Source organism: Miscanthus floridulus, chromosome 1 (assembly GCF_019320115.1).
Source record: "Miscanthus floridulus cultivar M001 chromosome 1, ASM1932011v1, whole genome shotgun sequence".
Taxonomy (NCBI): domain Eukaryota; kingdom Viridiplantae; phylum Streptophyta; class Magnoliopsida; order Poales; family Poaceae; genus Miscanthus; species Miscanthus floridulus.
This window is the reverse complement of record NC_089580.1, coordinates 21635588-21656940: the sequence shown is the minus strand read 5'-3', so window position 1 is coordinate 21656940 and position 21353 is coordinate 21635588. Positions and strand designations below refer to the sequence as shown.

Genomic DNA, 21353 nt, shown 5'->3' with positions numbered 1-21353 from the left:
GTGGGCTAGAGTCGGAAACAGGCACCGTTCCTCCTTGGCCAGACCTTCTGGTCGGTGATTGGATCACCCTTCTGGCCTGTTGTTTAGGTAATTGGGCCGACCCATGAGCTGCGTGTTTGTTTGCCACGTTGCCTGCTAGGCCGAGCCTTTGTTGGGAAGCCGGTCCATGAGGGACCTCGGGTTTATAAACCTGACACTACTAGGCCATACCCCCCTTAATAGTACAGCCAAAGGAAAAACAAAGTTCTAAACTACTCTAAGTGTCTCTTCAACACCAAACGACACTTAGAACTACTCCATCCTTAACCTTGTCATCCATCCTTTGAAAATCAAAATGATTTCTGTCATAGGGGCATGACAACCATGATTGCCCAATCAATTGCCATTACCATGACCTAACTTAATTGCCTCTGCAAAACACACATTAGTCATAGTAATCTCGTATTATCATTAATCACTAAAACCCAACCAGGGGCCTAGATGCTTTCAGTTGGGTTTAGGGTCTTGTTTTCATTAGAGTACTTATGTTTAAATTCAATACTCCTTGGACTACATAGGTGCAATTGATGGTACCCATGTGTTGGCAAGGGGCCCAGGCACATTCAGGGACCCTTTAGGGGTAGGAAACACAACACTACACAAAATGTCATGGCAGTAGTTTAAAAGGTCCTAATATGGCTAGAGCGGGGTGAGTAGCCTATTTAAAAATCTACAAGATCACTAGAGCAATTTTATTAGTATGATAAATAGCTAAATACAAACTTGCTCTAGCTCTATAAGGGTTGCAAGCCACATATTCAATAATTCTAGTTGCTATGATCACTAAGCACATAATTTGTTAAGTCACTACTCACTAAGAGCTCTCACACTTGCTACACTAAAGAGCTCCACTAGATGAACTTAAACTACAAAGTAAGCTCTTAATTCTAGCTACACTAAAGAGCTTGATACAACTAGTTTGTGGTAATGTAAATGGGTGAGTAGGATGATTATACCGCCACGTAGAGGAGTGAACCAATCACAAGATGAATATCAATTCAATCGCCGAGAGAATACCAAAGGGCAAGAGACAACCAATTTTCTCTCGAGGTTCACATGCTTGCCGGCAGGCTAGTCCCCGTTGTGTCGACCAACACTTAGTGGTTCGGTGGCTCAGAGGTGTTGCACGCACCTCGTCCACACAATTGGACACCGTAAAAACCTACCCACATGTGAGGTAACTCAATGACATGGGCAATCCACTAGAGTTACCTTTTGGCTCTCCGTTGGAGAAGGCACAAGACCCCTCACAATCACTAGAGCTGGCCATGAACAATCACCAACATGTGCTGAAGCTCCTCCGCTGCTCCAAGCCATCTAAGTGGTGGCAACCACCAAGAGTAACAAGAAATCCACAGCCACAACGATCCCCAAGTGCCACTAGATGCAATGACTCAAGCAAATACACTTGGAATCACTCTCCATCTCACTATGATGATGAATCAATGATGGAGATTAGTGGGAGGTGTTTGCATAGGATTACAAGGATGTCAAGTATGTCAAAGTGCCAAGAGAGTGAGCCCCAAGCCGGTACCTTTCTATTTATAGAGCCCCAAGACTCAAAGAGCCGTTGGGCACTCTCCGGCTGACCGAACGTAGCCCAGCGTTGGGTCGCCAGCGTCCAGTCGCTCCAATGACCGCCATGTGTCCCTATTTAAACCTCAGCCATTGGATGCCAATGGTCACTTAACGTTCAATGTGCAGTCAAACACTCAACCGAATGCGCCGCTCCAACGCACCTGACGCAAAGCCACACCGTGTCTGTTCCATTATAGTAAGAGTCTAGAGACATTTTTCATCGATCGGACATGTCAGGTCACGAGTGACCGGACGCGCTCGTGAGTCTGGTCAGCTCCCCACGTCTCTGGCTATGAAAACTACTGACATCACCATATGCCAGCACAGACCTGACGCGGCTCCTGCATGTCCAGTAGCGCCATCGTGCCACTGAAGCAAAAGGTGACCGGACGCGCTGGTCACAGCCGAGCTAGTGTCCAGTCCCAAACCCTCGCTATCGACCTACTACGCATCGTCTCCTATAATTGACCGAACGCACCGAGGTGAGTTCGGTCATCCCACAGCAGAGTCTGGTCGAGGACAAACATCTCATTTTCTTTTTCTAAGTCCTCAACTGCTTCACCCTTGCTTCCAAGTTGCTAACCACAAAGTGTAGAACTTATGTGCACGTGTGTTATCATTTTTCAAAGCATTTTACAAGGGTCAAAGTTAGCACACTAGGTTTCTAAATGCATATGCTAAAGTCATGTCACCTAGTGTCACTCAATCCTAAGTGCACTTACACCCTCTATGGTGTCTTAAGTGCCAAAACAAAAACCTATGATATACCTTTGCCTTGATCTTCTTGGTTTTTGTTTTTTTCTTTCTTCTTTTCCAAGTTGAGCTTGATCATCATCATTTCATGTCCACCTTCATCACCATGGACCTCATCTTGCTCTAACACTTGGACTGCACCAAACTAGCACATATCACAACTCATGACAAAGGTTAGTGCTAGGTTTCATCAATTATCCAAAACCAAACTAGCGCTTTCATAGTTGACTTTGATCTCAAGTTCACATTTGTTCTGGCTGGGTGGGAGGGTTTTGCTCATGATGCATTGGTTCTAGCTGATGCTATAGAGAGAGATGGGGGCTGAGTGTTCCTAAAGGTAACTTCACTACCCATCGCTGCCTATTTACTCTTAAACCTTTATGTTCAGACTTGTAAGCCAATACAACACTGCCTTGTAGGGAAATTCTATCTAGTGGATGCCTATTATGCTTGTAGAATTGGCTTCCTTCCACCATATAGACCATGTGTAATATTTGTATTGTGGACACCAGCTGAGACTATGTACTATTGTTGCAACTCTATTTTCCACTTTGAGTTCCCTACTATTTCTTATGTGTTTGGTTGAAAGGTCCTTGTTTGGTTTTGGTAATTGAGTGACAACCTAGGTGGACTAATAGGTGTTTATGTGAGATGCACAGAAAATTAGTCCATAGGTACACATGTGATGGATGAGCTTAATGCATGTGATACATGACATAGAGTCATGTGACTAGGCAGAGAAGATCAAGATGAGGCTTGGCTTGATAGACTGGTTGCAAGTGTGAAGGGCAAGTGAGAGGCTTTGAAGCGACAAACCGCGTGGTGGGGAAGCTGGAGCAAAGACTTGGCGTTGATGGACCAAGGCAATGGTGAAGAGCAAGTGAGGTCAAGATCGATGAACCAATAAGGTCATATGATGATATGAAGATGATCATATCATTTGGTGATAATGCTTGGTGCTTATGTGGCATCAACATTGGAGGAGATGAAATGGAATGCATAAGGCAAAGGTATATGTGTAGGGCATTTCATTTTACTGGTCTAAGTTGAGTAGAGAAGTGCTTGACCAGGTTTAGGATAGATAGCCATACTATAAAGAGGGGAAATCCTTAATTACAATGGTTATCTAGTGCCACTAAGTGTGAGTCTCATTTGCATATGCATTGTGCTTAGTAACGAGGTGAGGTGGATGAGATTAACCCTGAAAAGTCTTTGTGAAAAAGCTAACTCAAGCACCAAAGTTTGTTTGGTACATTTGGGATGAGTTAGAACTTTAAAAGAGGGTTCAAGAAAAGAAGAAAGCAGAGTTTTAGGAGCTGTTGGTTGCACCTAGACAAAGGGGTCCGGCTATAATTTTTCCTTAGCCGAACTAGATTTTCACAGGAGCGCAGTGGGGATGCGGTATGCTTGGGCCAGCTACATGCGTCACTACTCCATGGGCTGGCCCATTGGTGCCATTTGTGGGTTGGCCTATTGGCCCGCTCGACCTTTGAAGTGGGCTAACCCTTCGGCGTACATGGGAAGCGTAGGGGCGCAGCTAGAGTGCTCAGCCGCTCACGCTTGTTGACCGAGCGAGCACCGAGCAGGTGCCCATTCTGTCTCCTCTGTTTCCTTTGTTGTGGGCCCCATGTGCTAGTGGAAAGTAAAGGAAGGCATGAAGCTTCCTGGTAATTTCCCAAGTAGAGAGAAAAAGCAAGCAGCGGTGCATGTAGAGGCCTGGCGCTACTGCAACTGCTTTTGGTCGTGTGGCGTTGAGTAAAGGGTAGGGGTGTGTTCTACGCATCAGTTGGCCCTATGCTCTTGTCATTTCGTTCGTTGGAAGTTGGGGCCCACGTGTAAGTGGCTAGGTGCTATATGCGATCGGCTGCTCTGCTGTTTGGTCCAGCCGGCGAGAAGGTAGGAGCCTGTCACCGTTGGGAGCTACCATTTGGTTGTGACCGTTGGAACCATGAGAGAGGCACTGGGACTGGGAAGCCTACATAGCCAGCCTATGAGTTGTGCTGGCCGGCTGGGGGTTAAGGGGTTCCCCTTTCTTCCTTCTCCAAGTGTTCTCCCCATTCCCCATTCTCATTCTTGAAGAACAAGAGCTAGGGTTCTTTCTCTCCTCTCTCTCCTATGATTTGTGCTAAAGTTCCTATGAGAAATTGAGTGTCCTATGTGGGCAAGGTTGAGAGAGTGAAGATCCACCTCCTCCTGTCTTCTCCCTCTCTAAGCTTAGTGCTAATTTGTGAGAAAGGTTGAGTGCCTAGTGTGTGCATTTAGAGTTTGCATTTGGTGGCCCTAGAAAATCTTTGTGATCGGGGGATTTTCTTGTTACTCTTGGTGATTGTCATCACCTAGACGGCTTGGAGGTTATGGTCTCTGTTGTGAAGCCCATGGGAAGCTTGTGCGTGGCTCCAGAGAAGGATTTATGAGGGGTGTTGTGCTCGCCCCACGGGAGCCGAGAAGAGTAACTCTAGTAGAGCGTGTCATTGAGTACCCTCACTTGTGGGTGGGTTCTTGCGGCGCCCAATTGTCAGGCTAGGCTTGTGAACGCCTATTAGCTCGCCGAACCACAAAGTGAACGATCGACACAACGGGGACTAGCTTGGTGGCAACCAAGTGAACCTAGAGATAAAAATCACTGTGTCAACCTTGTTCATCCTATTGGTTTACAATCCCCTAGCACAAGCTTATATTTATTCATTCATATATTGTGCTTGTGTTGTTGTAGTAGTTGCTTTTGTAATTAGTTAGCTTGTGTAGCTTGCTAGTTACCTTCTTGCTTGTGTAGCATAGAAGTAGCTCTCTTGTGTGACTAATTAGCTTGAGTAGCCTTGTTATTGAGCATTGCTAGTGAACTTAGGAGCTTTGTGCTTTTAGATACTAGCATGTGTAGGAGCTTCCCCGTTGCTTGAAGTACTAGTTACATAGGTTTGTGTGATCTTATTACTAGAATTGATTAGGTATGCTCTAGCTAGCCCGGAACCTTAGTTGCTTAATTAGGATCTTTTATAAGGTGCTTGAGAACTTAGATAGAGGGGTGCAGTCTTAGCTAGATTGATAGTTTTAATTCTGCATTTGCTTTGGTTAGCTTGTGTGATTAATTTTAGAAGGACTATTCACCCCTTCTAGTCTGCCATCTTGACCCTACACTGGTTGATGGCAATTGTATCGTATATACAAAATAGATGGCTGTGAATGGTGGTGCTGGTGGTGCTAGGTTTGTCACTATAGCCTCAATGTTGTCTGGGCCTACTGTTGCCCCTGCTGCTGCAAATGCTGGTGTTGTTGTTGCTGTTGCTGTTGCTGATGGGGTTGCTGGTGTTGGTGGTGTGGCTGCTGGGGCTACTGCATCTGGTGTTGATGGACTTGCTGCAGCTGGTAGGCCACTAATGAGGTGGACAAGTAATACTAGCGGCTTTGTCCTTAGGAGGATGACCCAACTCATTGAGAGTGGGGGTAGAGCTAATAAGGGCTTTAAGGACAATGAGGTGAATCAGATTGTCAATGCTTTGAGAGAGTACAATGGTGAGGAAGTGTCCTTCACCTAGGTGTACAATCACATGAGGAAATGGAGGCAAAGGTGGGGTATAATCTACAAACGATGATGTGAAAGCAATCATGTTAGATCCTGAGCATTACATTGGCCACATCAAGGTACAGAAACTATAGCAACAAGCTCTGCTACCAGTTACAAAAATGTACTCATTCTCTTCCTCTGTGCTTTGGTTTGTGTCATGTGGATGAAGCTGAACAAGTGCAATAGCTGTTATTAATGGTTATTGGCTATATCGATTTAGTTACTACTACTCAATTATGCTTTATCATGTTGTAATCTCCTTGTAATTTGTCTAAACATGTGCTGGTATTCTTATTGCCTAAACTGTTATAATGCCTTCAATGTGCAATTCTGTGTTGGCTCTAGTGCATGACCGAGCTATCCATGCAACCAAACACCATCCCAATGTGACAGTTGGGAGGTAGTTGGGAACACTGCTAGCCGTCCTAGGCAAACAAACACAGTCCGCTAGGAAGCTGCCTAGGTGGGAAAATGACCAAACAACCTATTGTTGCAACTATTGGGCTTGCTCTTACCTGCCCTAGCTGGGTTGGTCCTTACAGGTTGATAACGTCCAGGCAAACAAACATGCCCGTTATGAAGAAGGAAGGTCCTAGAGCCTTAACATGGAAGGAACTCGATAGAAATGGAAGGATCAAATAACATTTATGTAACTTAACAGTTGGGAGGTAGTTGGGAATACTACCAACCGGTTGAGGCAAACAAACATAGTCTGCCAAAAAACACCCAGTTAGGAAAAATGACCAAACAACCTGTTGTTGCAACTGTTACCTACCCTGGCTAGGCTGGTCCATGCAGGCCGGCAACGTCTAGACAAACAAACACTCTCGTTACGAAGAAGGAAGGCCCTAGAGCCTTAACATGCAAGGAACCTGATAGAAATGGAAGGATCAAATAACATTTATGTGCTTTGAGATTGTGACTGCACATGCTAGTTTGGGGAGCAAGGTCTTCTATGATGTGGGAAAGACAGGGTCCTCTACAATTTGCTTCCAGAACCGAACGAGTGATATGTGTAGTGGTGGAGGCACAGCGCAAAAGACCACACGTCGTGGCTTGACAAGGCGATATAGTGGTAACCTATTGCCCATAGTCAGAGACAGGACACATAGTACTTGAGGACGATCTGCACGATATCCTATGGCAAATGGTAATCATAAATTCAGATGGGTCGTACATGGCATGGGAAAAAATTAGGTGGAGCTAGTCAGCCTATTTGTTGGTTCAACCAGGGCATATCAGCTATGGTATAATGTTTTTCTCTTACAACAAACCAGCATCAGGCGGGCTTATCAGTTCAGAAACCAACTAGTGAACATGCTGAGTATGCACTTACACGTCCGTGCATACAGGCTCCGATTGCTGCCATGTGAACATAAAAAAATTAGGAGTAAAATGCATCGGAGGTCCATTAACTTTTGTGGGAGTGTCATTTAGGTCCATCAACTTTAAAACTGTATTTTTGGATCGTGAACTTTTAAAATAGTTCACTGCAGGTCCATACCCATTTATTTAACCCTAAATCCAGAGTACATTTGCAGAAAACCCCCTACCACATGCCTCACAACGGCTAGCCAGCCAGCCTCCTTAGTCCTCACGCTTTGACAGAGGGAGCTCGACCGGTTGGGCAGATCCATGGCGACACACGAAGGCACCAACCGCGTGGCACCGATGGAGGTCACCGTGGAGGACGGGAACGCTGGGGAGTCCACGTGGCTGGACGACGACGGTCGGCCCCAGCATGCTGGCACGTTTTGGATGGCCAGCGCACACATCATCACCGCCGTCATTGGCTCTAGGTGCTCTCCCTGGCCTGGGCCATCGCGCAACTCGGCTGGGTGTCCGGCCCGACCGCCATGCTGCTCTTCGCCTTCGTCACCTACTACACGGCCACACTGCTCGTCGAGTGCTACCGCACGGGCGACCCGAAGACGGGAAGCGCAACTACACCTACATGGACGTCGTGCGCTCCAACCTCGACGGCGCAAAAGTCGCGTTCTACGGCATGATCCAGTACGCTAACCTCGTTGGCGTCGCCATCGGGTACACCATTGCGTCGTCCATCAGCATGAAGGCCATCAGGAGGGCTAGATGCTTCCACACCCATGGGCATGCTAAACCGTGTAGCAGCTCTAGCATCCCATACATGATTGTCTTTGGCACCGTGCAGATCATCTTCTCGCAGATATCGGACTTCAATCAGATTTCATGGCTCTCCATCGTCGTTGTCATCATGTCCTTCACCTATTCTTCCATCGGACTCTCCCTCAGCATTGCACAGACCATCTGTAAGTCCTTCATTCCTTCAATCCGGCTTGTCAAGAAATATTAATTCATGGTGTCATTTCGTTGCTCAGTTTAGTTACTAAACGGTTGTTTCAACTGTTGCAGCTAATGGTGGGAAGGGAAGCCTGACCGGCATCAGCATCGGTGCCAGCGTCACCTCCACACAGAAGGTCTGGCACAGCCTACAGGCCTTCGATGATATTGCCTTTGCCTACTCCTTCTCCAACATCCTCATCGAAATCCAAGTAAGCATCAAGACCTCTATAGAGCTCTCCTCTATTTCCATCACACAGAGATTGCTCTGTTCCTAATCAATGTCGCTATGTTTCTCCAGGACACGATCAAGGCCCCGCCACCGTCGAAGTCGAAGGTGATGCAGAAGGCGACGCGTCTTAGCGTGGTGACCACGACCATCTTCTACATGCTGTGCGGGTGCATGGGGTACGTAGCGTTCGGCGACACCGTGTCGGACAACCTCCTCATGGGATTCGGCTTCTACGAGCCCTTCTAGCTACTCGACGTCGCCAACGTCGCCATCTTCGTGCACCTCGTCGGTGCGTACTAGGTGTTTTGCCAGCCCATCTTCGCCTTAGTCGAGCGTCGCGCCGCTGTGGCCTGGCCGCATAGCGCCTTCATCTCATAGTAGTTCACCCACATCGGCCACCGTATCTTTGGAGGGGATAATGGGACACGCAGGTAGCAGGAGTAGCCGACGACCACCACCATGTCGTCGTGGACCAACGACAACCGCCTCCCTTCCTTCAGCATTGGAACCACTTGCGCCGACTCGTTCAGGCACCGGGAGCACTCCGCCGCGGTGCGGTTGGCCACGCACATCCCAGCGCCGCGGTCAGTGTGTCTCCGCTGTAGAACCAGCCGCGCCACGCGTCCTCGCGGGCCATGGACGCATTGGTGTCCGCGTACCACAGGAAGCAGCCGGCGCGTCAGACTGCCCTGCGGCGTCTGTGGCATCCGTCGACGACGTCCTAGGCGGCAGCGGCAAGGCATTTCAAGTAGTCGCTGGGGAAGGACCCACGACGCTCGCCGAAGCAGAACGCGCGTGCGAAGGCGCGGTCGTCGCTGACGGCTTGGCCGGACTGAGCGGCGTTGACCGTTGAGTAGGAAGGGTGAGCGCGTAGAAGATAAAGAAAGGTAGGGGTTTTCTGCAAATGTTTGTTGGATTTAAGATTAAATAAATGGGTATGGACCTGTAATGAATCATTTTAAAAGTTCATAGACCTAAAAATACAGTTTCAAAGATGATGGATCTAAATGACACCCAACAAAAATTAATAGACTTCCGGTGCATTTTAGTCAAAAATTAGAGGAACGAGCTGCTAGGATCACTGCTGTAACACCCTCGGTGTTAAGCATGCATTTAACCTTGACATTGCATGATCATAAGCATCCATGAGCATGCATGTGCATGAGCATCTCAATTGCTATACCTTTGTTAGCTTATATTTCATGTGTGTTACTTAATTACCTTACTTAAGTTAGGGTTTTCATGGAATCAAAATATGGAATGTGTGTGGAACCTTGTGAATGCTTTAAACATGTTTAGAATAGCATAAGAAACAACTTTGGTATTCATGACTAAGTCTAGTTTAATCTCTAAGTCATTGGTATTGTGTATGACATCATTTTAATGTGCTATGTTTGACCTAGTTTGAACTGTGTCCTAGAGTCTGTGCATGGCACTGAACCTTTAAGCAAAGTTGTAGTATTTGAGTAGGGCAACAACTTTTATGTTTGGGTCTTGAGCTAATTATGTGAATAGCTTAGTCATTATGTGCTCACAAAAATCAACAATTCACTGGTTTTCAGCACTTAGAATTTTTCTAAGTCCTTCTCGGTTTTCTAGTTTCGCAGCCTTGACTTTGGCATGATATTACTCGGTATCGGTTGGGAATTAGGACTCGATCCTTTAATAGAAGTTGAAGATGGTATATAGCTCTATGACTTTGGTTTAGAGTGTTTGCGCTTTTACTTCACGGATTAGGAGATAGAGCATCACCAAATAGCGCTGTCAGGCTGCCTCGCGTGCTTTGCTGACGAAACTGAATCGCGCTACAGTAACCCGACCGTTTCAGAGCTTCAACGCCGTGTGGCCGCCGCGCGTCGCCGATGTCCTGCCCGCTCAGGCCACGTTGGGCCACTGAGCGCCAACTCAAGACCCAGCGCGCGCCTGTGAGTCTCCTAGCGCCACATTTCGCTTTGCCTTCTCCCTTGCTCACCGCAGCGACCGCAGCAGCCGCCACAGTGCCGGGCACCTTCGCCGTCGCCATTGCCGGCCTTAGCTCACACCGTGTCCCACCTACGCCACTGCAGTAGCTTCGCCGTGGTCCCACCGCACCACCGTGTCCACGTTGGCTAGCTAGAAGCGCTCGGTAAGCCGTCTCGCCGCGCGCGGACCTCGCCGTGTTCCGCAGCCGCGTTCCGTCGCCGTGGCTGCACACCCTCCATTCATCATTCGCCGTATTAGCGTTTGAAATAGCTCCGCCGTAGCACGTAGAGTCTCGGCGTATCCCTTGATTGCGCTTTCGTGGCCAGCTCCGGCGTCTCGCCGTCGAGCCGCTCCGCCGTGCCGCCATGCTCGCCGCCGTAGTCGGTAGCTCCGGCCATGGGTTCAATTAGTTATCACGGTGTGTTCGGGATGTTGTGGGGATGCTCTTGGTTCGTTGCCGTCGCCGGAAACGGTCGCCGGCGGTGAACATCGCCGTCGCCCAGGCCGCCGCGCGATGCTCTGTTTCGTGTTTTCGGTTTGCTACAGTGCCAGTTCATAAAGCTAGCTCATTTGTTTTCTGATTGAATGCAACTTTGGAAAATCATAAGTGGAGTTATTTAGGTCCAATTTTGGTGAGTCAAATTTTGTTGTGTTTCTAATGAAGTGTAGTTTTTTATAAAAATATGAAATATACAGTTTATTGTATTTTTCTTGGTGATTAAAATGTATTTAAATAAATGCTTTTTGAATGTTAATAAACTTGTAAATTAGATATCTTGAGCTAGAAAAGTGATAAAATTGTGATTCCAAGTTTGTTGGTCTTATGTTGACATGCTCTCGCTAGGAAAAATTTATAATCTATTGTTTGGCACTTTTCTATAGGGTTTATTATTTTCACTAAAATCGACCTTACTAGCTTGTCATTTTTATAAAGAATATTTTACTTGGTAAAATGGCATAAAACTTTTACAGTAGTCTTGTGGTAGCACTTGGAGGTCACTGTAATTTTTTGAGAATTTATTATGCACATTTGGTATAGGTTTATTATTTAACCTAATTATCTAAATAAATTAATAAAGGCAATTAAATCAATAGTTTGGGCTTTGCCATTAGGTTTTCTTGAGTGTATTTGATGTCCCTAAACTGTTGGTGTACTTGGTGGTGCCAAATTTTGAATGCTTACATGTAGTAGAAATATTGTCGCTTTATAATTCGATTTAACATGTTTTTGAACAGATTCTGTTGCTTGTTATGTTGCATAGTCAAAATGATGTTTTCTGTAGAAATGATTAATAACAAAGTTGTAGGTAACTTCTTCATCTATCTTGTGTTAAAATTTCAGGTCAATAGGCCAAATGGTTTAGGAGTTCTACCTGTTTAAAGTTAGTTTTCCGAATTGCTTGTTCTCTGGAATTTCTGGACAGCACTGCATAGATTGCCTATTTTGTCTAGGATAGATTGGGATTCAGCTTTTGGTTATTAAATAAGAGTTGTAGACAATTTTATAAGCTTTCCAGAAAGTCTAAGATCATAGCATTTGGATAAGTATAACTTCAGTTATGATATAAACTTGTAACTGTCATGTGTAACTTAGATATTGCTTTGTGTGAAATTTGTAAATAACTAGAGAAGAGATATGCACCTACTAGGCAAATAAGGAGTTAGCATTGTTATCATTTTGCTACTTAATATCATTGTCACGGCATGTACATTCTGTTATCACATCCTCCGTGATCCATCTTAAGCATTCATGGCACTTATTTATGCATATGCATGCAATAGGTGCAACCGAGGAGATCACGCTAGTGGAGCTCGACGTCGACCCGCAGGAGGAGAATCAGGAAGTTCAGCGCCTGGAGGTTTCCGGAGAAGGAGAGCCTGAAGCCGATCACCTTCCCGAGTGCCCCGATCACCAGCCTTCGACGTTTGTGAAAGGCAAGCCCCGGAGCATTATAAGCCTCCCTATTTTATTAATGTCACTTAAAGTTATTCGTATTGCTGCATTACGTGACAGGAGTTGTTTGGAAACCATTGTTGCATATTACCTTCCTTGACCAGAAATATTTACCATGAATCCTATTTAAGTCCAGGAACGTTTATCATGCTTAGCTATGCTTAGACCGGTAGAAGTCGGGTGATTTCCTGTCACCTGCGAGCTATAGGTGATAACTTAATCACGGTTGGCTATATTGTGCTATCGTGGAACATAACCTGGTATTGTTGAATAAATGGAGACTGGGTGGAGTCTTATATGTGGTATTGTAGTGACTCCACCTGTGTCGTTTAAGGACCGGACGTTGGAGGTCATCTTGTCATGTTGAACGCAGCCTCTCACATAGTTGGTTGGATAAGTCGTTCCGACCGCGAAGCCGAGTAGCTCATCTCAGGCCGGGACCACGAGCAGTTCAAGTGCGCACTCTGGATGGTAGTATGGATGTGCGGAGAGCCATTGGCGTAAGCCCAAAGGCGGGTTAGAGTCCCGATCACCCTTGGCAGAGTGGTTCTCTGATTGTGCGGCGCTGGTCGTACCCACGAATTTGGTTCCTGATTTGTACCAAAGGTGACCTAAGGCTACCTTCGTGAGGTATGCCTGGGTGTGTGTTAGGAATATTTCCCCAGCTGGATAGGAATCGATTCGAATCGCCGTCTCTCCCGGATAGTGAGAACTTGACTTGAGTTCCTTTCATCGTAGTAAATTATGGAAATGATGAAAGTGATGGTTATGAGATTATGCAAGAACTCAACTGGATATGGTTATTATTGTGATGACTTAATGGTACCAACATGTTTGGCATAGGATAGTTGCTAATCTAGTATGAGATAGGATTAATAACTGGTGATTCACAATTAAAGAGATGTTGGATAACTTATGTTTTTTCTGCAAATAATGTCTACCAGCTCTACTTATAAAGCCTTACATACTCCTTGGTGTCTTAGTATATTAGTTGGACGGGTAAGTCTCGCTGAGTACCTTCTCGTACTCAGGGTTTTATTCCCTTTGTTGCAGATAACGTTATGTTTCATGGCTACTGCAAGAACTGTCTTGCTCCTGCTGTGGATGAGGACTAGGACCATGGGCAATGGTCATTCTGTATCTCATCTCACCTTTGTGCTTTTGGTTGGAGATGACTATGACACTGGCTTTGTATTAAACTACGTGTGATGTTGATGTTAAACTACTTTGCTTCCGCTACTTTTAAACTTGGTTTGTAATAATTATTCGAACTCTGATGTATGAGACATATTTGTGAACTGTGATGTAACATGTGACTGGTTGTGTTGAATCTCTACGATCTTGGTTTGTGTGTTGGTTGTTTGAGATCCTTCGCGATTTCGTTGGACTACCGGGTTTATATGGGCTCAAGTATGACAGTTTGATCACTTCGGTGATTGCTATTTGTAATAGAACCGACCAATTATACGAAATTAAGTAAGAAAATCATCCACCAGAGCAGACGATTGAACAAACTTAAGCCCGTATAACCCGGTAGTCCATGAAATCACGAAGGATTTCAAACCAACTCGTGTCCCAGCCATGATCGTAATAAGTTTAGCGGTCACCATCACATATTACATAAAAGTTTGCATCATGGGTACATCAGAGTTTCAACATAGTTATTACAAAACCAGTTCGAATAAAAGTAGCGGAAGTCATTGGTTCAAACCACACACACACTCACGCGGAGTTTAAATATAGTGCCAGCGAATGATCATCTCCAACAAAAGCATCAGATGAGACATAAGGAATGACCACGCCCATGGTCCTAAGCATCACCCATCGCAGGATACAGGCAGTTGATACAGTAGCCATAATACATCTGCCCATCTGCAACAAGTGGGAATAAAACCCTGAGTACGAGAAGGTACTCAGCTAGACTTACCCGACATAACCGAAAATAAGTGACACCAAGGATTATGAAGGGCTTTATAGTAGGGTAGCTGACTCATTTGCAAAAAGAAGCATTTTAACATTTCAAGAACCTTTCTAACAGCATTATCGCCAAGTTAGTTATTATTAACCTGTCCACTAGGTTTGCACCTATACTAGAGTAAACATGTGATTAAGTAGATAATGATAACCAATGATCATTAAACAACTTCCATACTGTCATATTCATTATAACTGTCCAAGTGTTCCATAACATTTACTACGATGAAGTAACTCAAGTCAAGTGCTCACTATCCAGGAGCGATGGCGATTCGAATCGATTCCTAACCAGCTGGTGATTTATTCCTTACACAAACCTCACTCACCCGCTAAAGTGAGATATTGATCACCGAGTCAACTTTCCAGGAATCTCGAGTTTGCCAAGAACCACATGTACCCGGGGGCCGACCGACTGCACTTTGGCCTTATCATCCTGCCCCCGTGTCCTACCACACCTGCTCCGGCACAGTGCGTTGCGGGCAATCCACTCGGCCCGAAAAATCTCCCAGCTTCGCGGTCGGAAGGTACTTTATCCGGCCAGCTAAATGTAAGGCATGCGTTCAACATGACTCGAGGCCCAACAACGATCGGTCCTTAATCGACACAGACGGAAACACTACAGTCCAAAACTCTGCAAGTCTCCGTCCGGTCTCAACTTCATTTAACACTTAGTTATACTATGACTTCATAGTCATCCAAGCAGATCCAGGTAACCACCTATAGCTCGCAGGTGATAGGAAATCACCCGACTTCTACCGGTCTAAGCCAGCTAAGCATTGACTCAACTGCGGATACCAGGGTAACAAGGATATAGTATAACAAAGGTAAGCAAGGTATAATGCAGCAACGGTTGCAAACAACTCCTGAATGTAATGCATTACTTTAAAGTAAAGTATTTAATTAAATCATTGCAAACCGGGAGAAAAATGCTCCGGGGCTTGCCTCTCTCGAAGGAGCTCGGACGGTGATCGGGGCACTCCGGAAGTTCCTCAACGTCCTCCTCATTGGCTTCTGGCACTTCCTGCTGCACCTCGAGCTGCTCCTCGGGCTCCTCGGGTATGACGACTGGGTTCTCGGTTTGCGATCCTGTATGATGCAATGCGCGTAAGTGATTATGCAAACGGTGCATCGAAGGAGATGAATGCAATGGATATGTTTAAATGCAAGGTAGTCAACATCATCCACGAAACTATAATACAAGCACATGTCATCTACTGCATTCTCTTCTACTACTAATATGTTTAAGTCAACACCCTTATCAAATGCTTCAAAGATACACCAAAGCTATTATTATTAACTAATCTTGTATTAAAGAGAATTATTTTATTTCCTTTTAAACTAGGGCTACAACAGCAATCTATATTTCTGATGCTTATAAAAATCTGAGAAAATTACAGTAGCACAATACTACCCTAAACCGACTATCATAAAAATTTCATGGCATTTGGATAAGTAAACTATCCTACACAAAAATGACAAGCTATAGCATCAAAATGAGCATGAAATTACTTTGTACTATGAAAAGTGTCAAACAACATAATTAGTATTTTTCCTAGGTTCTTAATAGCATATAATGACTGTACAAAAATTACCACATGCATGTTTTATACAAAGTTTGCTCTCTAGCAAAAATAACAAAAATCAGCCATTAAAGGCACTTGAACTACACCTCCAAAGTTTTCCACAGCACATGCATGAAACATATTTTTCCTAGGAAGTACATGACCTAAGAAGATTAACAAACTTGAAATCATATTTTTCTGTAGACTATAGATTTTTCTACATATTTTTCAAGTTATCAGCAATATCCATGATTAATTAAAATCCTACAGAAAAGTATCCCAAACATGACATGCAATAATTTTCCCAAGTAGATCTGGTGATAAGGAACCTAGCAAATTTTGTTTCAACAAATTTGGAGCAAGTTTGATCATCCAAACATTTTTCAAACCATTTTTTATTTCAAATAATAAAGAATAAATGGAAATCAAATCATTTAAACGTTACTGGGCCAGCCCGTGGAAACGAACTGGCCCACGGCCAAAATCGGCCTGCTCAGTCCGAGCGAAAGGGGCGAGCGGCGGCCTGGCTCGGGGTTCGGCCCAAGCCAGCCTGGCCCAGCTCGGCCTGGCAAAGGCCACGCCACTGCGGCTGTGCCCCGCTGGTCAGTGACCGAGAGCAGGGGAGGCGCTTCGCCGGCCGGTGCTCACCGGCGGCAAGCCCTCCCGATGGCGCGGGTGGTGCTAGCGCGTACGCCATGCCGAGCCGCAACGGCTGGGACGGTGGAGGTGGAGTCAGGCCGTGGCTGCCGCGCGGCGGGCGTTGCCAGCGTAGGGCGGCCACGCGGCGAGCGCGCCCTGACGCGGTCGGGACACGACGCGGCGTGCCAGCGGGCGAGCGAGCGCTAAGGCAGGCCAGCGCGCTGGGCTGGGCCGACGAAGCGCAGCTGAGCTAAGCGCGGGGCGAGGGAGAGGGCGGTGGGCGCGGAGCTTCACTGGGCCGGCTTCGGCTGTGGGCCGAGAAACGAGGCGGCGGCCCAGGAAAAAGGAAATGAAGATTTTCAAATTATATTTTCAAGATATTTTTAAATGCCCACTTTTAAACATTATTTTGAGCAAGAAAATGACCTCTTTTAAAAATGTACCAAAAATGAAAGTTGCTTAGAATTTAATTCCCTACAACTTTGCTTTTATGACCAAAGTCCAATTCTATCTAGATTTTAAATTATAGAATCAAAGTTAAATTTTAACTCAAAACCCTAATTTTGGGAAATTACTTTGGAAGCAAAATTTTGAATTAATTTGAATACAAACTTTGCTCCAAAAATTGTGCTAAACAATTCTAGATGATTTACAAGCATACCCAACAGTTTCTACTCAACTAGCAAGCAAGAATCAGAGCAAAACAACTCTAATAAGTGTATGCATCATTTACTTTTCACAACATGTTTCGTATGTTTTGAAGTAATGTTTCAGTTGTTATATGCAAGATTACGCATGTATAAATAGGATGCTTGATGATGCACGATATGTATGATTAGCAATGCCTAAATGCAGGCATAACACCGGGGTGTTACAGCCCTCCCCCCTTATAAAAATCTCATCCCGTGATTTGGGTTACGAACCATTTGTTATAAAATTCTTCATAAGCTTTTTGTAGATACTCTCCTGTTTCCCAAGTTGCATCTCCCTTATCATGATGATCCCACTGTATCTTGTATGTTTTCACCACACTATTCCAAGTAGCACGTTCCTTAGTGTCTAACACCCAGACTGGTTGCTCACGATACACCAAATCTGATTTGAGTTGAATACCTCGAGGTTCTATTCTTTCCTCTGGAACACGCAAGCATTTCTTGAGATGTGATACATGGAAAACTGGGAAAACTGTACTCATTGTCTCAGGTAACTCTAACTTGTAGGCTACCGGACCTCTTTGTTCCAAGATCTTGTATGGTCCTACGAATCTCGCAACAAGCTTTCTTCGGATTCCAAACCTTTTCTTCTTCATTGGCGTGACTTTCAGATAAACATAGTCACCAACTTCAAACACAAGGGGTCTCCTTCTTTTGTCTGCATAGCTTTTCTAACGTGATTGGGCAGCTTTCATATTCTGCTGAATAATACGAACTTTCTTCTCGGCTTCTTCTACAAAGTCAATGCCATAATACCTTCTATCACCAGGCTCGATCCAATTCAATGGTGTTCTACATTTTCTGCCATATAAAGCTTCGAATGGGGCCATTTTGATGCTTTCTTGATAACTATTATTATAAGAAAACTCAGCTAACGGTAACCATGACTCCCATGATCCCTTAGAAGACAATACACAGGCTCTCAACATATCCTCCAAAACAGCATTTACTCATTCAGTCTGACCATCTGTCTGAGGATGATAAGCGGTACTGCGAATCAAACTAGTTCCTAAGCCTTTGTGTAAATGTTCCCAAAAATGAGCCGTGAATTGTGAGCCTCTATCAGACACTATGGTCTTTGGTATTCCATGCAACCTTATAATTTCTGCGATATACTTCTCAGCATATTGAGGTGGTCGATAATCTGTTTTGACAGGCAAGAAATGAGCGGTCTTGGTAAGACGGTCCACAATTACCCAAATCGAATCATGTCCTTTTTGAGTAGTGGGCAAACCCGTGATAAAATCCATACTGATATCGTCCCACTTCCAACTAGGGACTGATAAGGGTTGCAACATACCAGCAGGTTTCATGTGAATGGCTTTCACTCGACAACATGTGTCACATCTGGCAACATATGCTGTAATTTCTTTCTTCATTTTGGTCCACCAATAGCGAGACCTTAGTTCTTGATACATCTTACTACTTTCGAGATGGATAGATAGCTTAGAAAGGTGAGCTTCATCCATGAGTTTATTCCTAAGCTCCCGATCCTTGGGAACCACAAGACGGTTGTCAAACCACAACACGTCCTGTTCATCCACTTTGAAGTGTTGAGACGGCTTTTCTTTTATTTTCTCTTTGATGTGGAATATCCCCTTGTCAGTTTTCTGACCTTCTATTATCTTACTCTCCAAAGAGCAACTAATCTGAATACTATGTAACACAGCAGGATGCATTAGATCGAACCCATCTTCCAGTAATGGCTGCACATTCAAGTAATGTGACTTCCTACTCAAAGCATCTGCCACTACATTGGCTTTACCCGGATGATATTGCACATTCAAGTTGTAATCCTTGATCAATTCCAACCATCTACGCTGTCTCATGTTTAGCTCTGGTTGGGTAAAGATATACTTAAGACTCTTGTGATCCATGAAAATATTGCACACATTACCAAGTAGATAATGTCTCCAAATTTTTAGGGCGTGCACAACTGCAGCAAGTTCCAGATCATGTGTTGGATAGTTGACCTCGTGCTTCCTCAATTGACGTGATGCATAAGCTATGACTCTTCTTTCTTGCATAAGAACACAACCCAATCCAGTTTTAGATGCGTCGCAAAACACATCAAATGGTTTCTCGATATCTAGTTGTGCTAGAACAGGAGCAGTGGTCAACAGTTTCCGCAAAGTGTGGAAAGCTGCTTCACACTCCTCTGTCCACACAAACTTGTGATCCTTCTGTAGGAGGCTTGTCATCGGTTTGGCGATCTTTGAGAAATCTGGTATAAAGCGACGGTAATAACCCGCTAGTCCTAAGAAACTTCTAATCTCAGGAACTATGGTCGGTGCTTTCCAATTCATAACTTCTTGCACCTTACTTGGATCGACTGAAACTCCATTCTCTGACAGAATGTGACCAAGGAAAGGAACTTCCTTCAACCAGAATTCGCATTTGCTAAACTTAGCATACAATTGATGGTCTATAAGTCTGGTCAAGACAGTTCTCAGATGCTCTTCGTGATCTTTCTCATTCTCGGAGTACACCAGAATGTCATCGATGAACACTACCACAAACTTATCCAATTCTGGCATGAAAACTGTATTCATCAAGAACATAAAATATGCGGGAGCATTTGTCAAGCCAAAAGACATGACAAGATACTCATACAACCCGTATCTGGTGGAAAATGCAGTTTTCGGTATATCCTGTGGCCTAATCTTAATCTGATGATAACCGGATCTCAAATCTATTTTTGAGAACACCTTGGCCTTAGATAATTGGTCAAACAGAACATCAATATGTGGCAAGGGATATTTATTCTTGATGGTCACAGCATTGAGTGGCCTATAATCTATACACATTCTCAACGTGCCCTCTTTCTTTTTCTTCACAAACAAAGCGGGACATCCCCATTCAGACTTGCTTGGCCGAATAAACCCCTTTTTCGACAAATCTTCTAATTGCTTCTTTAGCTCAGCTAACTCATCGGGAGGCATCCGATAGGGTCTCCTTGAAATTGGAGCTGTTCCGGGGACTAGCTCAATTCCAAACTCAATCTCCCTATCTGGCGGAAGACCAGGTAGCTCATCCGGGAATACGTCTGGGAATTCACACACTACCAGAATCTGATGAATAGGAATGACTGCTGTAGCGCATGTAACACTTATAAGGTCTGTTCTTCGAGGCAATGGTACTTGGAAAGTACCCTCACCCAGGGGATCCTTAAGGGTAAGTACTTGACTTCCCGTATCTATGACTGCTCCCCAATCCTTCATCCAATTCATCCCTATAATGACATCCAAGACTAACCCAGGCATAACTATCAAGTTCACTCGGAACTTCCTGCTATCTAATTCAAGGGTTGCCCCTCGAACCATCCGGTTGGTCAAAACATCAGCCCCTGCTGAACTTATACGGTAACCATAACCCAATTCTGTGCATAGTTGTTCATGTTTCTGTGCAAATGCTTGACTCATAAAAGAATGCGATGATCCAGAATCAAATAGAACAACTGCAGGGTTTTCATTGACAGTAAACTTACCAGCAGTGACGGGCTCTCCCTCTGGAATTTCATCCACAGTTGTACTGTGCACTCTAGCATTATAAGTTTGCTGCTTCTTCTTGGGCGGGTATGGACAAAACTTCGAGAAATGACCAGGTTGATCACAGTTATAGCAGGGTCCTCTCACTGTCCCGGCAGATCCCACAGCTCCCTTAGAACTGCCTTGCACCGTAGTTGCGGCTGCTTTGTTGGGCTGTACTGCCATCTTGTACGGCTTTTGAGGTCCACAGAAATTTTGGCTTCTTGGCTGAGGTGGCCTGAATCTAGCGCCAGGTGCCAATGGGCGATAAGGAGGACGACCTCCCATAGGTGCTCTAGCTTGAGACGGCCCACCTTCAAAGGCTCTCTTGCGTGTCTTGGCTGCGGTATTGGCGTTGTTATTCTTCTCCTGCTTCAGACAGTCGCTGATGAAGTCGTTGAATCTGACGCGGTTGTTGGTACCAACATGCTTCATCATTTTTGGATTGAGACCCCTCTTAAAACTGGCTATCCTTTTGGCATCTGTGTCAACCATGTTGGGAGCATAGCGACACAAGTTGTTGAAGGCATGCAGGTATT

The 21353-nt window shown here is 45.0% G+C and overlaps 1 protein-coding gene across 1 annotated transcript; it reads left to right on the top strand.

Moving 5' to 3' along the window:
* Window positions 1-7886: 7886 nt before the first annotated feature.
* LOC136453154 (amino acid permease 3-like) lies at window positions 7887-8729 on the top strand. The gene is made up of 3 exons (XM_066453733.1): window positions 7887-8220; window positions 8324-8463; window positions 8553-8729. Exons 1-3 carry the CDS (start codon window positions 7887-7889, stop codon window positions 8727-8729), a joined length of 651 nt encoding a protein of 216 aa, XP_066309830.1.
* The last annotated feature ends 12624 nt before the right edge of the window (window positions 8730-21353 follow it).

Bases quoted from the DNA above. Each gene is read 5' to 3' on its own strand.
- LOC136453154 (XM_066453733.1), top strand. From the start codon at position 7,887: ATGGACGTCGTGCGCTCCAACCTCGACGGCGCAAAAGTCGCGTTCTAC. The intron at 8,221-8,323 runs GTAAGTCCTTCA...CAACTGTTGCAG, and splicing joins CAGCATTGCACAGACCATCT to CTAATGGTGGGAAGGGAAGC. The intron at 8,464-8,552 runs GTAAGCATCAAG...ATGTTTCTCCAG, and splicing joins ACATCCTCATCGAAATCCAA to GACACGATCAAGGCCCCGCC.